The sequence below is a fragment of the Momordica charantia genome (assembly GCF_013281855.1).
Source record: "Momordica charantia cultivar OHB3-1 chromosome 5 unlocalized genomic scaffold, Mcharantia_2.0 BLBB01000005.1, whole genome shotgun sequence".
In the NCBI taxonomy this organism is placed as follows: domain Eukaryota; kingdom Viridiplantae; phylum Streptophyta; class Magnoliopsida; order Cucurbitales; family Cucurbitaceae; genus Momordica; species Momordica charantia.
This window is the reverse complement of record NW_028275163.1, coordinates 8,475,950-8,496,532: the sequence shown is the minus strand read 5'-3', so window position 1 is coordinate 8,496,532 and position 20,583 is coordinate 8,475,950. Positions and strand designations below refer to the sequence as shown.

At 31.0% G+C, this 20,583-nt stretch overlaps 2 protein-coding genes across 6 annotated transcripts; both read left to right on the top strand.

The window, feature by feature from the left end:
* Positions 1-358: 358 nt before the first annotated feature.
* LOC111015186 (hydroxyacylglutathione hydrolase 2, mitochondrial) lies at positions 359-9,080 on the top strand. The gene is made up of 8 exons (XM_088124090.1): positions 359-530; positions 902-1,081; positions 1,605-1,808; positions 2,385-2,508; positions 6,115-6,215; positions 7,726-7,800; positions 7,897-7,995; positions 8,689-9,080. Exons 1-8 carry the CDS (start codon positions 474-476, stop codon positions 8,833-8,835), a joined length of 987 nt encoding a protein of 328 aa, XP_087980216.1. The 5' UTR covers positions 359-473; the 3' UTR covers positions 8,836-9,080.
* A 4,181-nt stretch (positions 9,081-13,261) lies between these two features.
* LOC111015215 (protein TIFY 9) lies at positions 13,262-19,808 on the top strand. Of its 5 annotated transcripts, none has more exons than XR_015790903.1 (7): positions 13,262-13,447; positions 13,545-13,689; positions 13,816-13,891; positions 15,403-15,538; positions 16,386-16,443; positions 19,598-19,688; positions 19,770-19,807. XR_015790903.1 is itself a non-coding variant. In XM_088124225.1 (7 exons), the coding sequence occupies exons 1-6, from the start codon at positions 13,330-13,332 to the stop codon at positions 18,276-18,278; spliced, it is 570 nt and encodes a 189-aa protein (XP_087980351.1). In that variant the 5' UTR covers positions 13,263-13,329; the 3' UTR covers positions 18,279-18,322; positions 19,598-19,808. The 5 variants fall into 5 exon arrangements, 4 of the variants coding, with proteins under 4 accessions (XP_022145863.1, XP_022145865.1, XP_087980351.1 ...); XM_088124225.1 differs by adding an exon at positions 18,242-18,322 and having other exon boundaries at positions 13,263-13,447; positions 19,598-19,808; XM_022290171.2 differs by having other exon boundaries at positions 19,598-19,808.
* The last annotated feature ends 775 nt before the right edge of the window (positions 19,809-20,583 follow it).

Here is a 20,583-nt window from a genome sequence, read left to right as displayed (position 1 = left end):
TGAGATTCGATCAAGATCGATGAACAAAAAAAATCATGTTGAAATAATAGATATGGACGAATTGTAATCCCTTGAATATTGATAACCCCCACCTCGTACTGCAAAACTTATTATTCGGGCCATGCCGGAATTAGAATCACTGTGATCCTAAACCTCAAAACCAAAATTTTTCTCTGAATTATTCAGTATAAATCGATAAATTCATCATTTGAAGAAATAATTTTTTAAATTCCAAAACCTGAAAAATTTTGGGAGCAAAGCTTGAAAATTTGCAAATGGTACCCCACCATGTCTGAAAAGTCCCCAAAACAACGCGTTTACACAGTAATAGTGGCGCTGATAGTTGGATCCATTGGCTTCACATAATTATGATTTGAGCGTTTGCCTGTTCGCCAACTGCCCTCTCTCTCTCTCTCTCTCTCTCTCTCTCGCGCGCGCGCCCCGATCTCGATCTTCTTCTGGCGGAGTAGAGGATGCAGATGATGCTCTCCAAGGCCTCCTCGGCCATGGCCTCGATTCCTTGCACTAGGGTTCGTCTCTACTCTCCTTTTCCCCCTGCTTTCTGCTTCCATTTTCTCTATTCTGCACATTTTTTGTTTGGCGATTGCAGCGACATGTTTTGATGATGTTTTGTTTCTCGATTTTGAGCTGAAGCGGCGTAGTCTATGATTCTATGAGGAGGGTGCTGTTTAATTTGTTGTAATCTTACTTGGTCGGCTTGTTATTATTGTCTAGTATGATTCTTGTTGCTAAGATCTGTACATCAAGATGTATTATTCTTCGTTCGTACGTCTAATATCGTGTTGAAGTGGGCAGTAAGTCCGTAACATTAGCATGGTTTGCTGATGGGTTATTGAATAGAAAATTTTATTTTACGTTTATTGACGAATGGGAGTTTCAGGTGAGAAGCGTATGTGTTTGGCCAAGCATGAAGCAACTTTCTTTTAGAAAGGACCTTTTATATGGGGTTATGCGACTCCTATCTACACCATTGAAAACATTGCGTGGAGCTAGTCGTTCGCTTAAGGTTGCTCAATTTTGCAGTGTCGTCAATATGTCCTCCACATTGCAAATTGAACTGGTAAGCTAATAGAATTTGAAATTGCTATTTTGCTGTCAATGGCATCAGTTCTTTTTCCCCGTGATGGTCTTCGGGTGGCCATTTTATAATACTTCCCTGGTTTATCATTTTTTTTCCTTTTAGATTCATGCTTTAATTCTAGAAAAGTTTTATCTGTGAGAATTTATATTTTATAGGAAGAGGCCTTATGTTCATTTCTATTTGTTGGTTGCATTTATTTCAGTTTATTATTTCTTTCTAGAATTAGATTCCGTCAATGATTGCTACACATGATTTATCACTTTAACCTGCTCAGCCACAAAACATATAATTCTTGTTCCAGGCCCATGTGAGTTAGGTGGCTATAGATTATGTTGAATGAACATTTGTCATGCTCTGATCGCTCTCCCACCCTAAATGAGGCCTTTCTTAGGATGCTGGTTATCCACTATCATTCTAGGTGCTACATCCCATATTAATTGCTTAGACACTTCCAGCACACACATTCATTTCATCTCTCTTTTCCTCTACTCCTCTGTGATAGGTACCTTGTCTTCGTGACAACTATGCATACCTCTTACATGATGTTGATACGGGCACAGTTGGTGTTGTTGATCCTTCTGAAGCTCTACCAGTTATCGATGCTTTAAGTAGGAAAAACCGAAATTTGACATATATACTAAATACTCATCATCATCATGATCACACAGGTGGGAATGAAGAATTAAAAGCAAGGTATGGGGCCAAGGTATGGATTTAACTTTTTTTGTATTGCATTAGTATTTTAGTTGACCATATTCTATAAATGTTGTATGTTTGAACCCTAAAGGACGGTCATAAAGGTAAGTACCCATCGATCCCACCAAGAGGTCAGGAATCCTTGAGGTCATTATGTGAAAGATTAAACAACTCTCCAAAAGGAAGCTGGTTTATTCTTTCCAAAAAGAAAGAGTGTAGGATTATATGGTAGTCTCTATTCTTCATTCTTGTACTTGATAAATATAGTGAGGTGAATATTTTTTGATATATAATACAAAGATATCTATTGTCACAACTCACGACTCACGAGAACATTTTACCTTGTGAATTACAAGAATTGTAACTTACATCATTACTTATCAGAAAGCATTTTGAGTTTTTGAATTAAGTATTAAATTAAAGACTTTTCTAACTTGTACTCTAATGGATGGAATTGAAATGAACTAAGGAATTGATGCTGCATATGATTTTTAATAGTCTTTGGGATTTTTCTTATCCTTGGATGAAGGTTTATAATCCTTAGAACTTATGATACAAATTTTGTACGCTCTTTCATTGGTTGTAGGTGATTGGCTCTGGAATAGATAGTGACAGAATTCCTGGAATTGACATAACTTTAAAAGATGGAGACAAATGGATGTTTGCTGGCCATGAGGTGCATGTAATGGAAACTCCTGGTCATACTCGAGGTGTTTGTTACTACTTTATTACTTTTAATAGGTCCTTTGCATGTGTTCCTTGTATGATAGCCCTCTCCTCTCTCTGCATGCTCACAAAAAATGAGAAAAAAGGGGGGGGGGGGGGGGGGGGGGAGAGAGAGAATATATGTGGAAACTTCTATTGTTATTTTCTATTATTGCTACATCTTCTCTGATGATTTGCTCTCAGCTGATTTAGTTGTTCCAGTTTCATTCGTTTTTTATATAACTTCCTTGCACTGTTAATCATTTTATTTAAAAAAAAAACCATTCTTGTTAAAAAGAAATATGATTTGAAGAATAGAAGCGTTGATGATGAATAGGAGAATAGAAATAGATGGGGGTTTTTTGGCTTCTTGACTTTTGTAGGCTTTTTACTGGTCTTCATTCTTTAAAGCTGTATCTCATTTAGGAAAAAGAAAATCAAAATTGATGATGCGTGTTAACTAACAGCTCCTTTTTATTTTTATTTTTTGATAGAATACTCCATACGATTCCATGCACTAGAGTTACAAATATGTATGATGGTGTAATACAATAAAGGATAAAAGAACATGTCCAAGGCATTTACATCAATGTACATTTTGTGCACTCCGCTTCGCTGAAAACTTGTAGCTTGTGGAGACTATAAGGCTTCTCAAAATGCTTCAGTTGTTTTTGTTTGTTCTACTATTTGAACACAAACCTGCACTAAAAAACAAAGCAGTAGATGCAATGTCTCACTACTTCCTTTTAAGGTAACTCTGGCTTCTATTCCAGTGGTTTGTGAGGAATATTTGGAAACTCTAAAGAAATGAAAGTAGTGGAAGAGGATTCCTTCCTCTTCAATGTCAAGAAGATAGTTTTAGAGTGGAATCAAGCTCCTTTCTTCTCTTTGGAATGTTTCAAGGGGAGGTCAGTCTTCCCAAGAAGTTTGCTCTAATCCCGTCACTCTCTATGATACCTTCACTGTAGTATTATAGATGGGCACACAGGTGGGCTCAAGACTTACAAGCAGGTGGTAGTTGACCTTTATTGAAAGGGATGAAGAAGTCAGTGATCATGATCATTTTTTTTTTTTGAAAAGAACTGCAGAATCTGATGTAAACATCCTATGAATGGACTTTAGAAAGGGGCCATTCCAATCAGGAAGACATAGGATTGATTTGTCTTCAGAATTACTCCTTGAAACTCTCATTCAGAATTCCAGCCTATGCATGGACTTCAACTAAATAGTAAGGGAGGGGGATTAACTCTCATTCAGTCTGTTACTAGTGGGATGCTGGCCTATTTCGTTTCAGTTTCTCTGTTCTGAATTCTAGCATCCATAAGTAAAGCCTTAGAAAAATTAATGCGGTGCTTTATTTGGAAAAGGGTTGATGAAGGGAAAGGGTCTCATCTTATAAATTGGGAGTTGATGAGTAAGCCTTTTGAGAAAGGAGGGTTAGGAATTTGCAACTTGAGATTATGTAACGAAGCCTAGATGGTTATGGTGCTTCTCGAGAGAGTTAGATTCTCTATGGCACAAGATTATAGCGAAGAAGGACGGTCGACTTCCCTTTGATTGGGTTGTTGATGAGAGGTCTAAAGGCACTTCTCAGAATCTGTGGCAGCTATCTCTTCTGGTTTTCTCTGCTTTTCTTAGTTCATTCAGTGTTGGGTGTTGGGTGGGGGGTGGGTCTGATACTTTTTTGGGATGATAGGTGGCTTGAGGATAGTCCTCTATGTTCTTTGTTCCCTCACCTTTATCATCTGTCTTTCATGAGGGGTTGTTCAGTGGCTTCCGTCATGCCTTCGCTAGGCAACGAGTTTTCCCTTTTTCTTTGTCTTCGCCGTTCTTTGTCCGATAGAGAGACGGTGGATCTAGTGGCCTTGTTAGAGTTATTGGAGGACTTTGTTGTTAGCTTGGGGAGGTGAGATGCTCGTTTGTGGTCTCCCAACGTTTCAGAAGGGTTTTCCTGTAAATCCTTTTTCTCGTGTCTGGTGGACCTCCTTCCATCTCGATTCTTTGTTTCTCTTCACTTTGGAAGGTTAAGGTACCAAAGAAAATAAGATTTTTTGCCTGGCAAGTCTTACATGGTACGGTTAATATGTTGGACTGTATCTTGCGGCACTTCTCCATTTTTTATGTTCCAGTGTTGTATCCTTTGTAGAGGTGCTGCAAAAGATCTCGATCATCTCCTCTGGTCTTGCCACTTTGTTTCATTTGTTTGGGATTGGTTGCTTCAGGCTTTTGGGGTTCACCTAGTTTGAAGTTCGAACCCGTTAATGTTCTTCGATGCTGGAGAAGGGTTAGTTCTTGTGGTAGGCAGGGATCTTTGCTGTTTTTTGGGGTTTATGGACTGAGAGAAATAACAGGGTTTTTAGAGGGGTTGAGACCTCGAGGGAGGGTGTTTGGGCTCCTGTTCGCTTCGCTTTCACGTTTTCCATTGGGCCTCAGTGTCCAAAACCTTTTGTAATTGTTCGTTAGGTGTGGTTTTACTTGATTGGAGCCCATTCTTTTAGTCTGTCTCCCTTTCGTTGGGCTGTTTTTTTTTTTTTTTTTTTTTCATCCCCTCTTTTTCTTGTGTCATTATTTTCAATGAAAGTTTGGTTTTCTCCTCAAAAGAAAAAAGAATTACCCCTTGAAACATCTAGGAGCATATTGTGAATCTTGCGCTAATCTTCTGTTTCTCATCCAATAAAGCAAGCGTCAATCTTCCATTTCTCAGTCCAATAAAGGTGTTTGAAGGGATATATTCCATGACAGAGAAATGGGATTCGGATTCTGTACATTGTTGATAGTACCGTAGTGACTGGAAGCTAGTGTGCAGAATTGTTGGAAGCGTGTTTTCTACTTTCCTCTAGGATCCCATTCATGATGCCACAGAAGTGTGTTTTATCCATTTCCAATCTTAATTTTAGAATTTGCCAAAAGCATACTTGCACATCTATATATGTGATGCCTGGGCATCTCCTTGGAAGATATTGACTAGATATTGACTCTTATGGAATTATTCAAAGATGTATTTTTAATTCTCTCATCTCCCTGTTGGTACACCTTTTGCAATAGAAACCTTGAGAAATTAAATATTTTCTTGTTGCATGGTCTCATCTCCTATCATTATTGCTGCACTATTCTTTAGTCATTTGGATTTTGGAGGTGTTTCCTCAACAGTGTGCATGATTTGCTCGAACAGCTTTGTTGTCACCATCTCAATTGTAATGCTAATATTATTTTAATCAACATAATGAAGGCTTGTATTGGAATATTTGGATGACGAGAAATGGAACCTACTGATAATAAAAATGAGAAATAGAACCACCTTTTGAGGACACATACAGAGGATATTTATATTGGGGGTTAGTGAGGTTTTCACCATCCTTATGATGCTGTCACCAAAAAAATTCTAATTATTATTATCATTATTTATTTATTTATTTTTATTTTGGCCAATTGGGATAGTTATAGATTTTGTAGCTTGTAAGCTACTTTTTTTTCCCTTGTGGGAGCCCTTTATGTATACTTTTTTTGGTTGGTACGAATGAAGCCTGTTTCCTATGCACAAATAATTGTTTAAAATACACTAAAAAGGCTTTTCAACCTGATTTTTTGTTTCCCATTTAAACTGAATTCAGGTCATATTAGCTTCTATTTTCCTGGATCAGCAGCAATATTTACTGGAGATACTTTATTCAGCTTATCGTGTGGCAAGCTTTTTGAGGGCACTCCTGAACAGGTTAGTTTGCCTTACATTTTTCATTTAATTGGATATTACATAAATGTAGTACTTTAAGCTTGCGGAATGCCGGGATCCTATATTTTTATTTTGAGGGCACCCCTTGAATCTGTAATGTGCTTTTGGATAGGGAAGGAATTTCCTTTCAGTTGCAGCGTATTTGCTAGCAAGACCCTCCAAAGAGCATTTTCCTCATTCATATATCTCCAACCCCATTTGGCCGAGAGAGCCACATTTTTATCTTGAGATTTATCACTCCAAGGACTCCACTTAGAATAGGGAGGGAAGTTGTGGATCAGTTGGCTGGGTTATACCCCCGTTTGCTTTCTGACTTCCTTTCTAGAAGAAGTCTCTCAGAAGTTTCTCCCATCTTTACACCTGCTTAACTGGCCATTTAAAAACTGACAAGAAGTATATTGGCAAGTTAGACAACACTGCATTTATCAACGTTACCTTCCCCCATCTTGAGAATTTAAAGTTCTTCCATCTTTTCAGCTTATTCTGAAATTTTTCATCAGTTGGGTCCCAAAAATTAGCCCTATTTGCGGCACTTCCCAGAGGTGTTCCCAAATAAGAGCATGGCAAGTGCCTGCATTGCAACCCCACTTAACAGCAGCTGATTGGACCGACTCCTCACTGATGCTGATGCCAAAGATAGAGGATTTGGAGTAATTATGATAAGTTGGGACCATTTTGTCAAATTATCATAAGATAATAGAATGAAATACGCTATGTATAGAGAGATATGTATGGAAGTCCTAAACTAATATAGTGTAAATTTACAATGGACGACAAAAGACTGATGATTCATATTTGTGTATGAAAGTTTAAAATAAAGAACAAGAGACATGATTCTTATGACTAAGACATTTACATCAATATACATGCCCTTGGAAAAATTCTAGGCTTTGATACCATGTAGACCAACATAGCCATTATATTATGAGAGAATGCTTCATATCACTCCATTCCATTCTCTAGAGTTGGTTATACACGGATGTTCTAGACTAATATAGTACAAGTATTTGGACGAGAGACTGATGAACTCCTGTATCTAAGACATTTAGATCAATTATACATGCTGGAACAGCAAGCAAATCCCATTATTTTAAAGAATGTCGGCAAGGTTATCTTGCCCAAATGTCACTGGTCATGCACGAGGATCTATGTTGTAATAGTGATTTAGTAGAAGTAGAAGATTTACGGATTTAATACTTTGACCAAAAAACAAGGTTTCATGAATGATTTTCATTGTAGAGGTTGATTTAGTCATCTTTCTCAGTAAGGCTTCTTCTGAGTGATTCACACACGGAAATGTTTAAGTGACGTGTACTAAATTCAAGGTAGTCACTGAATATGATTTCTTAGTTCCTATGAGATCTCTATAGAAAAACTAATGTTGCTAAAAGTGAAGTAAACTAATGCTGCTGAATGCTAGTACTAAGTAATAATTGCTTTGAGGTTGTTATTTTATTTGGAGCATTCTAATTGTTTAGCATGCCTGTTACAGATGCTGTCTTCCCTTAAAAAGATCACTTCTTTGCCAGATGATACAAACATATTTTGCGGTCATGAGTATACTTTGGTCAGTAACGTACTAACTTTTTACCCCTTTTAGAAAATACTCCGTTTTTTGAAGCTTAAATTTCTTATGCCTAATTATAAGATTACCATTTGGCAGAGTAATTCTAAGTTTGCTTTGTCCATTGAACCTAAGAACGAGGCTCTCAAATCTTATGCAAGTCAGGTTGCCCATCTACGGAGCAAGGGCCTGCCAACGGTAAAGTTTTGGCTATTCTCTCATGGGTGATCATTTGATATTTAAATTGGTTACTAGACAAATTACTTCCTATTTGTGTAAATTTTGGAAACATATTGTGACTAATAAGTTCAATGTCATTCTGCATATGATCATTTTCCACCATGAAGGCATGCCATTCTCAAACATAAGTCATGTCCATAAGAAAAAGAGTTCTCAACCTTCTAATGGAGATTTCTACTGGATTTTTTTTGTTTGCAACCCTATCTGACACATCACACATGGTAGCTATCGTGAATTTTGTGACTTTCATCTAGTTTGAGAACCCTTTCTTATCCCTTTCGTTTGAATTGAAAATGAAACCAACCATCACTTCCTGTTTGTAGAATTAATCAGAACTTCACATTATAATTGTTAATTGGAGTAGTATGGTGTGTTCAATTCAGCATGGTACGCGGCTTAATCTATTGTTTCTTGATGTGTTTTTTTTTTTTTTTTGATGAGAAACAATTATGAAATATACAAATGATGAAGCTTTCCTCCCAATTTAAGTTACAAAAAAGCACTTTCAGTTGATGCATTACTCTATATTGGATGTGAGCTTGTGAAGATGCACTCAGAAGCACCTCAAACCCAATACCATTAGCGCTCCATATGATATATTCTTCCACTGCCTTTAGTAATGCTTTCTACTCTGATTCTGTAAAATCCCAGATTCCAGCTACATTAAAGATGGAGAAGATGTGCAATCCATTCCTTCGTACTTCAAGTACAGAAATTCGGCATTCGTTAAAAGTTCCCAATACAGCGAATGATGCCGAGGTCTTGGGTATCATTCGAAAAGCCAAGGATGATTTTTAGCAGCTCTGCAATAAAAGCTCAAGAAAAGAGGGGGGTGGAAGAGTTCATTTTAGTGTATATGATGATGATAGGTTAGCACATGCCATATGTAAAATAAGTTACCAAGATCTTTGTATCGATGATTTCTTGTGAGTTCCATTATCAGTTCAGTTCTTGAGATTCAATTTGCACATCTCTTGCCACGAGAAATTGATTATTTCTTTTTATTAAATGAAGAAAAAAGCAAAAGATGAATCATTTGATCTTGTTTTGAAGTTTTGTAGAAAGGCTTGGATACGGATTTCATATAAACTATGTGGAAATGAAACACCTGGTCTCGAGGTTTGATTTTGTTGAGATGTTGATGGAAATTTGAGGAACTAATGATGAAAATGATGTAGAATTTGTTTGAAATTTGAATTAATTTTTTTATTATTGCTTAACTAAGTTATGAGTGTCATTCAGTAGTATTTTTATACTCACTATAAAAGATTTTGATTATAAAAAATTATAAGCTAAAGTATATGTCTGTCTTAATGACAATGTTTGAGGGGTTTTTTTCTTTTTTTTTTTAAAAAAATTGTCCTTATAATTTAAAAAGTTTTAATTTATTTATTTAATATTTTAAAATTATATTTAATGAGTTTAGGGAAATTTGGATTGCTTTAAGAGAGAGATTTTTTTTTTAAATTAAAATTGGTAGAAAATTTGACTAATTTACTCTATTATTTCTCTCTTTTACGGGCTCGGTCAAGGTTATCAACTCTTTGAAAAAGTTAGACCAGAAACCTCTTGTGGAATGGAGAGTGTAAATCAGGGTCTCACTTGGTTGGTTGACCATTTATGGTGGCCTAGAAATCAATTCTTTTAAACAGGGAAACGAGGTCCTTTTGATGAAATGGTCATGGAGATTTACTTAGGAAGAAGATTGACATGAGACCTTGGTACGACATTGCCTCCAATGATAATGCTTCTTCTTTTCGTTTCAAAGTTGCGAATGGCAAATGGACTCGTCCCACGTCAGAAAGATACGAGGAAGGAGTGTGCTCCAAGTGCTATATATAAAATTAAAGAGCCTATGGCCTTGGATTTTATTCATTCCAATTGACATTTATCTTTGATATATGTGATTGTAATAATTTTTTACAGAGTGGATTTTTCTTTTAATTTCTTGGTTATTTTATGTCTATTCACACGATAGAGATTCAATACCTCTGACAACGGTTTCGTGATATTTATTTACCATCTTCGAAAAAAGAGTCTTTTTTCAATGACTGCGTTGGATTAACGATTAGTTGACTTACGACTTGGGAATTAGAAGAAGACTTTTCAATCGGAGTTGAGTAGTTAGATGGCTCTTCCAGAGAAAATTGATTTGCCAAGATTTAGTCCCCTTTGATGAAGGTGATTTGTAGGTTTAAATTCCAAAGAAAGTGAATTTCTTCTCGTGGTCATTATCTTATACAAGCCTAAACACTTATAGAAGCTTCAACGGGAATGTGCAAATTGGGCTCTTTCCCTTCTATCTCTCCTGCCTATGCTTAAAAGGAGAAGGAATCTTTGGACCATTTAATAGGGAAAAAGTACAAATCCACGTCTAGAGATATACAAGTGTCATTCTTCAGATGGGTCACTGCTCGATAGTTATTGTAGTTAGAATAAGCAGACACTAACTTCTGTGTAGCGCCTTTAGTTTGTTAGTACAAGTAGTTAAGAAGACTCGGAATCGAAGTTCGACTAATGTCGCACTTGTGAAAGAATACTTGCAGCACACCTACTGAACAAAACTCCCTTGAAAGTCTTTCCGAAATTATCAATTTCGAAGGGACCCACCATTGTCCTTCTAGGAGAGGGCCCAAACTTTTGTGAGTGTTTAACGGTGAGAGTTATCTTTCACTCTTAGCGATATGAATATCTTATTATGTCTTCTAAATATAGTGGATGATTGACTTTTGGAAGCCCTCAACTCTCATTATGTCTCTCATAATGCTTATAGGTTGGGCTCAAATCATAAAAAATTCTTTTGTAATTACAGTCTCGTATTTATTATTTCGTATTGGGAGACCCTTCTTTTATAATTAGTTTGATGTTTGGACAATAGTTTTGTCACTAGCCCCTAATCTATTCTCTTTTCTTCTTAAATATACATCTTTATGATTCTTATCAAATTAAGTATCATCTCATCTCAGCTTATTATTAGCCAACTTAAGCATTTTTTAAAAAAGAGTATAATTAGAAAATATTAAAATGTAAGGAACAAAATTGAAAATTTTAAAATTACAAACATTAAATTGAACAAATATTAGCGAAAAAAAAAAAAAAAAACAGTTTTGTCAAAATAATTTTTTCTTATCGGCCCGTGAATTATTTAACATAAAGTTGACAAACATTTGTTTTGTTTTGTTTTTTTTTACAAACATTTGTTATTTATTGATATAATTAATACATGTTTATATGAATAAGTTTAGTCCCATGTAGTTGTAGGTTTAGGTGTCGAATTTTGAGAGGTTTAAAAGATTCTAATGCTTAAGGTATTTTATTATAATATTTTTGCTATTCAATTTTCTTTTTCCTATATTTTCCTTTATCAATTTTATTTTACTTGTAATTTTTTTAACATCAACAAAATTTTAGAGAATTGGCAAACTAAATAAATTGAGATATTATACAATTTAGTGGATGCATTACTTTGAATGAATAGATTAATTTATTTTAATTATAGAATTATAAAATAAAAAATAAAGAAAATTGATGTATATAGAAAATAAAAATAAAGGAAAAAAATGTAATGAGGAGATACCAAACTGTGTAAATCTTGTAAACTTATGTTTATGAGACATAGTATTGAAACTTATTTAAAAAAAAAAACAAAAATAAAAACAAAAACAAAAAATGAAAACAAAAAATGAAAAATGTATTGAAAACTCCTTGAAGGGCATTTGTTTCATGAGTATTTGAGATTCCCACGACATGGACATCCAGATTCCCGTGTTTGTTTGATAGGAATGTTGGATACCCAGACATTCGGACATCCTAGGATGTCTATACCGGAGGCATTTCAGCAATTTTAGATGTCCTCCTCTAACATGGGTTTTTAAGACTCCCGTGTTGAGGTATTTTTTTTGACAATTTTGTCCATCATTATTTTTGTTCTATAATATTTTTTCTTCACTAAGCGAGAACGGCAAGGGACACACAAACCAATAATATTTATTCCTCTTTTATTTTATTTTATTTTAAAAATAAATGTATACACTAATTCATTGATAAATGTCTAAATACAATTTTATTTATATGCTACATTTAGATATAAAATAAACATTAGTCAATGGTATAACATCTTAATTTATTTTTAGTTCAAATATAGCGTGTAATTTTTCGTTTATTTTACTCTTCCAATCGTCACCAACATAAACTAAAATTGACATAAAAATATAATATTAAATTAATAAATGAAATTTTTATATGAATTCAAATAATATTAAATTTGATATATAAATTATATGATGACCGGTAAGGGCATTTTTGGAACATTACATAAATTTACAATATTCCCACGAATAAGCCCCGCAAAATAAACGTGGATATCAAAATAGTCTCAGATATCCTTATAAATTTTATGTGGCTATCTGAAATTCCGAACATCTAAAATTTCGGGCATGTGAGATTCGAGGCATTTGAAGATGTCAGACATCTATATTCCCAAAAATCGAACGGTCCCTAATTACCTTCTCAGGCATTTGAGATGTTTGGCCTATGGTCGTAGATATAAATTCAAAAATTTAGAACTAAAGTTGTCAATTAACTTGATATTAATAATTAAATTAACATTAGTTTTGGATTTGTATTATTTTAATTAGGTTAAAATACTACTTTGGTCTATATACCTTCAATTTTTGTTCGTTTTGATCCCTACACTTTCAAAATATTCGTTTTGGTTATTGTACTTTCAATTTTGTTTCATTTTAATAATTGTATTCATTTTGGTTCCTATACTTTAAAAAACGATCATTTTTTATCACAATTCAATAATATTAAAATCAATATAATTTTTAAAATGTTAACATTACTTTATACTAAAGAGTTTCCGTTATGTTAAGTTAAAATTTTGCAAAGAAGGATTAAGATGATCTCTCTTTAAAATACAGGGACGAAAGTGAATATTTTCAAATTATAGGAACTGAAATTAACCAAAGTTTAAATTACATAAATAAAAATGAACATTTACAAAGTATCATAACTAAAATGAACCACGCTGAAAATATAGACACCAAAAATAGTATTTTGACCTTTTTAATAATTAGGTATAATTTTAATAATATTGATAAAAAAAAAAAAAACCGATTTCTCAGCGGCCCGCCCGAAGGAAGATTTTCTTCCGGCGTTTTGGTGAAATTCCAAGATTACCCCCGTGAGGCCCCTGCCCCTATATAACATCCCCTTTGCAATTGGAGTGTGAGAGAGTTCGTCTTCTCCACAACCAAAATCAATCATCCATTCTCTGTTCCTCCAAATATGTCCACACCAACCGTCGTCGAATTGGATTTCTTCGCCATGGAAAATCACGCCACCACCACCGCCACCTCCAGGTCCCGTCGGCAGACTCTCTTCCGCCGCCAGAGAAGCCTCAAAGGTCAGACAAAACTCAATTTCTTCCGCCGGACTTCCCTTCCATTCTTTTGCTCGATTTCTAGGTTTTGGTTTTACTTTTACTTTTACATCTCCTCCAGATATTCAGAGCGCCATTTCGAAGATCAAGCCTGAGATTCTGAAATCTGTAATCGCCTCTGAAAATCGCACCACCGATTGCCGCAATCGGATCGCTCCTCCGACTCCTGAATTTGCCGATCACAATCTCTCCCCTACCTCCTCCAGGTCCAGGCATTCTTCAAATCCTCCATTATTCTATGAAATCGCACCGTTTGCTGCTTGATTTGATTTCTCAAACTCCATTTTAGAGTCACTTTTTTAATTTTTTTTTTTATTAATTTTTGTTTTCAGGATGACTCCACAGAACGCTCCTCTAACCATTTTCTACAACGAAACCGTTGCCGTTTTCCACGTTTCTCGAGAGGAGGTATTTTGTTCAAAGCATTTCCTGCACGTTTGCTTATTTTTAGGGGAAAATCAACTGCGAGATCATTCAGAGTCTGAGGAGACCAATAAAAAAAAAAAAAAAACTTTTTTTAGAGTAGAAAATAAAATAAAATACTAATTATTTACAATTTTAAATTGTACTAATTTTCTTACTCTTTGGAATTCATCTCTATGAGTTTATGTAAATTATTTAAATTAGTGAGGTTTTTTTTTAACATTTCTGTCATATTTTTAATCCTTTGCAATTTTAATTGATTGTTTGTTGAAATTTTAAATTTAGCATGTTGATGAGGTTTTTACTGAGTAATTATGCCATATAGCATAAATTTAATATGTATTTTTAAAAAATGTGACTGTTTTTTTTTGTTGGTTGAAATTTTAAATTTAGCATGTTGATGAGGTTTGTAGTGAGAAATTATATCATATAGCATAAATTTAATATTTATTTTAAAAAATGAGACTATTTTATATATATTTTTTAAATATAGCATAAATTTGGCTTTCTTGATATGATTTATATTACATTTGAGTTTAAGTTTGATTTGAATGGTGCTTTTTTTAATAAAACTTTGAACTTTATATTATATTTAAAAATTGAAAATACACATTTATTTTATGGTATTTATACCTCTTTTTTTATTTATTTCATAGTACTAGTCATAGATTTATATTGTACCCATAGTATGGGTTGAATTTTATAGTATACAAATCTAAAGTATAATTAATATTTGATTTGAGGATAAAAAGAAAATGAATATTTGATTTATTCATGAGATGTGATTAAAGTTAATTAAAACTTTAATTCGTAATTTAAATTCCTTTCTTTACTTTACTTGTACCTTTAGCAAAGGAATATATAATTAATATATTTAGCACGTTTTTTTAGTTTCTATATTTTACTCTAATAGTGGAAATGATTGAAAAGATTAGTGGGTATGACTCATCCTCATAATTCATTTTGAAAAATCAATATACTTTTTCTTTTCAATAACATCTTATAGAGAAGGTAAAAGAAAAAGGTTTTCCAACAATTATCCTGAATAGTAACCATACCATAGCTCAAGCTAGTTGAACTAAAAAAAATAAAAAAATAAAATAAAAAACTCCAATTTATACTAGCTCTAAGTCTAGCATGATAATTTTATTTAAAAAAAATATAGCATGATAAAATACTATAAAAAATAGCAACTAAAAAATAATTTTAAATATAACGTAAAGAATTCATAAATAAGTGATTTTAGTTATCCAATAGGAAAATTATTTGTTATAAAAAGAAGTAAATTATTTAAGTTGATTAACAATTTTTATAACAATACAAAATTTTAAATTATCTTTTTGGAATTTGCAGTATTAAAAAAAAATTTATGACACTTTTTGGAATACTATATTTGTAATTATTATTAAAAATATACATAATTTCAAATATCTCAAAAAAGAAATTACTTTTTTTTTAAATTAATTCCCTTACCCGTTATTCATATTCCGTATTAGGCCGAAAGCATTTTGACGTTTGCTGAAAAGAGAAGCTGCAGTGGCAAGCTGGGTGAGAGAGGGAGATCAACGGCTGAGATTCCTTCAAATGAGTCCCAACAACTAGTAGACGTTGATCCTAATCTTGAAGATCAGGGTACATATATGGTTTATTTACAAATCTTGATAAGTTCCTAAATTTTCAATACGGTGTCCAATCAATTTTACAACATTTCAGTTATTAGAGGAGATAGGAGAGTGAAAATAAGTTAGGGGTCTAGAGACCTTTGACTTAATATACACAATTTTAAAAGTTCAAAGATTAAACTCACATCAGACCTTTAATCTAGTTTAAAATTTTTAGATTGGATTTGGTTGGTGATAAAAAATAGAAACCTTTGAAAACAATGATTCATTGAAAAAAGATTTTTTTGTTTTTAGTATTTTCAGATATGTGTTTGATAACAAATTTGAATAAAAAATTATGCAACGTGAGGTGTGTTTATCAATATATTATTAGTGGTAGTTATCAACTAAATATTTAGTTTAATCTAAAATAATATTAACTAATTTAATAACATTTTCGTTATAAATTTTGTATAATTATTATTTTATATAATATGTTATATTTTACCTATTTTAATTTTAAGAAAAATGAAATGAATTTATGACATAAAATAATATATTTATTATAAGATTTATCTTTTTTGTATTTTAAAGTTTCAAATTCAAAATCTTAAAACACTAAAAACATTATTTTCAAAATTTTAACCTGGATTACAGAATCCGAAAACAATTTTCAAATATGATGAATTATATTCAAATGGTCAAACACCCTTATTTTTTCTCTCCCATATCTTACATATATATATGTATGTATATATATATTTTTTCCCCTCCATATGTAGACATTATTTGGAAGAAATAATACTTATCCACAAGCCGTTTTTGTTTTATTTTTAGATATGAATTGGCGTGTTTGGTTCATTATTGTGTGTTCGCAGATCTTCCATTGGCAAGGAAAAGGTCACTTCAGAGATTTTTGGAGAAGCGCAAAGAAAGGTAACAACTCATAACTCATACATATGGACACACAATTTATTATTACTCCATTAAATTAAATCTCCATTAGTGTAATATCATAAAAATTTAAATTTAAACCTTGATTATAGCTTAAATAGTCATATATCATATAACTTTTTATCGAGTTTCACTATTTTCTCCTTTTATATGTGATGTATTGTACTCAAAAAATACTAAATTTAAAGAAATTAAATTTTAAATTAACCTAATTTCAAATAATCTATATGCAGCATAAGCTTTGTAGATTTTTTTTCCTTGGACAATAATACCCTTCTTATTTTAGTAAATTTCTAAACTAACTTTAGTTTTCGTACTAAATATTACCTATTAGGTATTGTAAACAGATGTATAAATAGTAAAAAAAAAATCTATTCAAATATAAAATATTGTTTTTGTCACATATTTTAAAATGTAACACCAAGGTTTAATAAAGTAAATATATAATAATTTAGTTTTGTTTTGCTAAGTATTGTTCAATTTTTAATACTATTTTATCACATGCATTCGTTTAATATATATATATATTTTTTTGGAACCAAGTTAATAGTTTTTTATTTTAAAATAATCTTATAAATTATATATGAATTAGTAGTAACTTCTATAAATGCTTATTTTACTGTAAGTTATAATGTTATGCTATTAACACTTTTAAAATATTATATTTGGGATCGAAGATTAATTATTTTATGAATAAATAATTTTAAATTAAAATAATTATTATATTTAAAAAAAGTATTGGTAAAGTGTTCATTCTTGTCATACATTTATTTAAAAATTAAATATAAAATAAAAAAGATAAAATACTAAATATAATTTTATTTGTAACTTTATCAGATAGGTCTAGTACCAAGGGTGTTAAAGAAGTATCGGTGATAAAAAGCTTGAAACCTAAATTATAAAGATCGAAGTGAGTAATTGAAAATTTTATCGGTTTATGGTCTATTAAAATTAATTTCAGTTGAATAAAACCAATTTGAATTCATTATCAATTAAGAAAAAACAAAAAAAAATTCTTTTACGTACTCTAAAATTAAATATGCATTTATTTTTTAGTTCTATTTTATTTAATAATACTTTTTTATTTTCCAACAACTTAAAAAAAATAATTTCTTAAATTTTTGGGGAGTAATTTTTCATTTAATAAAAATTAGTATTCAATTACTAACTTTTATTCTACGTTTTAAAATAAGTAAAAAGATATCGAGACACTAATATTTATTTTCTATTTTTTATTAATTCAAACCTAATTCATGTGATGAAATTATATATTATCACCTAACACAACTAAGTATATTGTGCAGTCCTACTAATAATTATTACTTAAAAGTCAAATTTTTTAAAAACTATACTTTAGTATAAGATAAATACAATAAAAAATATAGCATGCAACCCACATGATAAAATATCTTAAGAAAAAAAAAATCATTTAATTTAGTGAATCTGAAATATAGATTATATAATACCTGATTTTAATTCTTTTAATTTTGTTATTTTGTTATACTTTTGTTATTATTATTATTATTATTTTCTGACAAAGGTTCTAGATTCTTTTCAAAAGGGAAAAATTAAACGCTTAAAAGATTTTATAACACTATTTTACTTTTTTTTTTTTTTTTGAAAAGTGGCACTAATTTACTTAGTAATTGGTTGGTGATGTGAAACTTTATTATTGATGCATTTAAAATTAAAGAAATGCATTTTGTTGGGACCAATTATTATTATCAATTAAAACTTTTTTTTGTCTCTTTTTTTTTTTTTGTTTGGTCATGATTTATAGGTTAATCCCCTCTTGCGCCTATGCTTGTCGCTTCTAAACCAGAGAACGGAAGGACTACTCATTCTAGAACAATAATAATAAGTACAAATTATGTACTTTTTTCTTTTTATATTTTAATTTTTAATTTTCATAAATGATTTATTTATTTGTTTTCTTGTGGGTTTTGCTTAGCTAAGTTTGGCTTAAACCCTCTAATTTTACTTCCTTTCAAAGACTGTGGAAAACTCTATTTTAGCCCCTTTGCTTAGTTGGCACTTTGGTAATTTCTATTGACAGATTATTTTATTTAGTTTTTGAAATTTGAGTAATAATTATATAATTTTTCCATATCTTTGCTGTGTTAGAGAATTATGGAGGGATAGTTGATAATTATTTTTAGATTGTTTATAATAAGCCCTGAACTCAATTGTTTATCTTATTTAGTTGTAATTAGAGAAGTTCTTTCTGTAGTTGTGATTACAAGAAGTTGCATGTTTCTTCTTTAGTTGTAATATTTTCAGAAAATCATGTTGACTAACAAAAAAATTGTATGAAAATGTAAAATTTTATCTCCAATGGTAGATCTAAAAGAAATATAAACATTAGGAGAGAATTTATTTTTAACCATAAAGTTAATAAGATGTATCAATTTTTAAAATTTTCAATTTTATTAAATTCAACCTTAAAGTTTGATGATAGATCTTTGTAATTTTTTAACTGAAACTTGAAAAAGGTTTTGCAATGAACCTTTATATTAAATTTAAATAAAAGTGATATTTTTTGTTTGAAGAATTGTTAAAGAAAATATTTCATGTATATGAAATTGATAGGATTTGAGAAAAACTTATTTTAATGTCAAACTTGATTTATTAGTGAGTTTTTAGTTTTTTTGTTGATCAGCGGGTGAAAAAGGGAAATTGAATATAAGGTGAAACTTGCAAGGTTAAACACTTCCATATTCATCAATTCAATTCACTCGTATGTTTTCTATTAAATAAAGCTTGCTCATAAAGAGTCAAATGAAATCAAAGTTTCACGATTTTTGATGGTGTGCTAGTGCTGGCTTTCATTGATATGGATAGTTACAGGTGTTCATAGCCCTTTCATGGTGATACATGCTCGATACATAGTATTATTTGATACATAGGAATCATGAAATTCATTCACGGAAACCAAAATTTATCATGATCTTTATTGATTATAAGACCCTTAATCTTGGTTAATTAATTTAATTAATTTATGTTTTTGATGATAACAAACACACTTGGTATTAATTATTTTTGGCGTGTGAGAATTATTGTTATAAAGCATAAATTTATTATGAGCTTAAATAATATTATATGATTTACTGATAATACATATTTTGTTTAACAAAAGAGTTTCAGTGTTTTGAAGTATCCACAGTGTAAAGCTCGAAAACAATGATGAAGAAGTTACGTCGGAAATAAATTTTCTTCTTGATGAAGAGGTATAATCTTTTCACAATATTATTTGTGTAATAATATTTTCACTTTATTGTTTTGCTATTTTATTTTTTAATTTTTTGTAGTACAACGTGGAGGGGATTCGAACTCAATACCTTTTAGTTGAACTATGCTCACTTTGGTTGTTTTGCTAATCTATATTAGTATTATTATGATATTTTTATTTTATGTGACATATAATGAAAATTTTCAAGATATAACAATAGAATTGTGAAACAAATTGGTAATAGATTTCTTGATTAAACCAAGATATTGAGTAATTATCTATATCAATTCAACCAACTCATTTACCCACAATTTCATTTATATAATAAATGTGCCTATTCTTTAGACAAAAATAACACCATAAATATGATTCATTATTTAATTTTAAATATTATAAGATATTTTTAAGATTTAATATTTAATTTAATTCATAAAATATAATACGAAAAGTTGTCCTTTAACCTACATAAATGTGTTCCATAATTATAATGTTGAATTATATTTAAATTTTGAATATTAAAAATTTTAGAATCTTTAAAGTTTTTTTGTCACTCTTTCATTTTTAAATTTTTTTTTTGGTATTTTGTTACTATTTTATTTTCTATAGTTATATAATGACTTTTTTTCACTCATTTCCTGCCACTATTTGAGTTATATATATATATATATATTTTTTTTTTTTCTTTACTCGTCTTTCTCTCTAAATTTACTTTATTTTATATATTTTTATGTTTCTAAATTGAATGTAGTTGAACACGATAATGACTATTGTTTAGCAATCTCAAACATTCGTGACAAGTAATTTTTCTATTTGATTATGTGCACATCGATTTTCTTCTTCCTTATGGACTATTATTCTTAATATGATTTTATAATTAATCTTAAATTTATGTT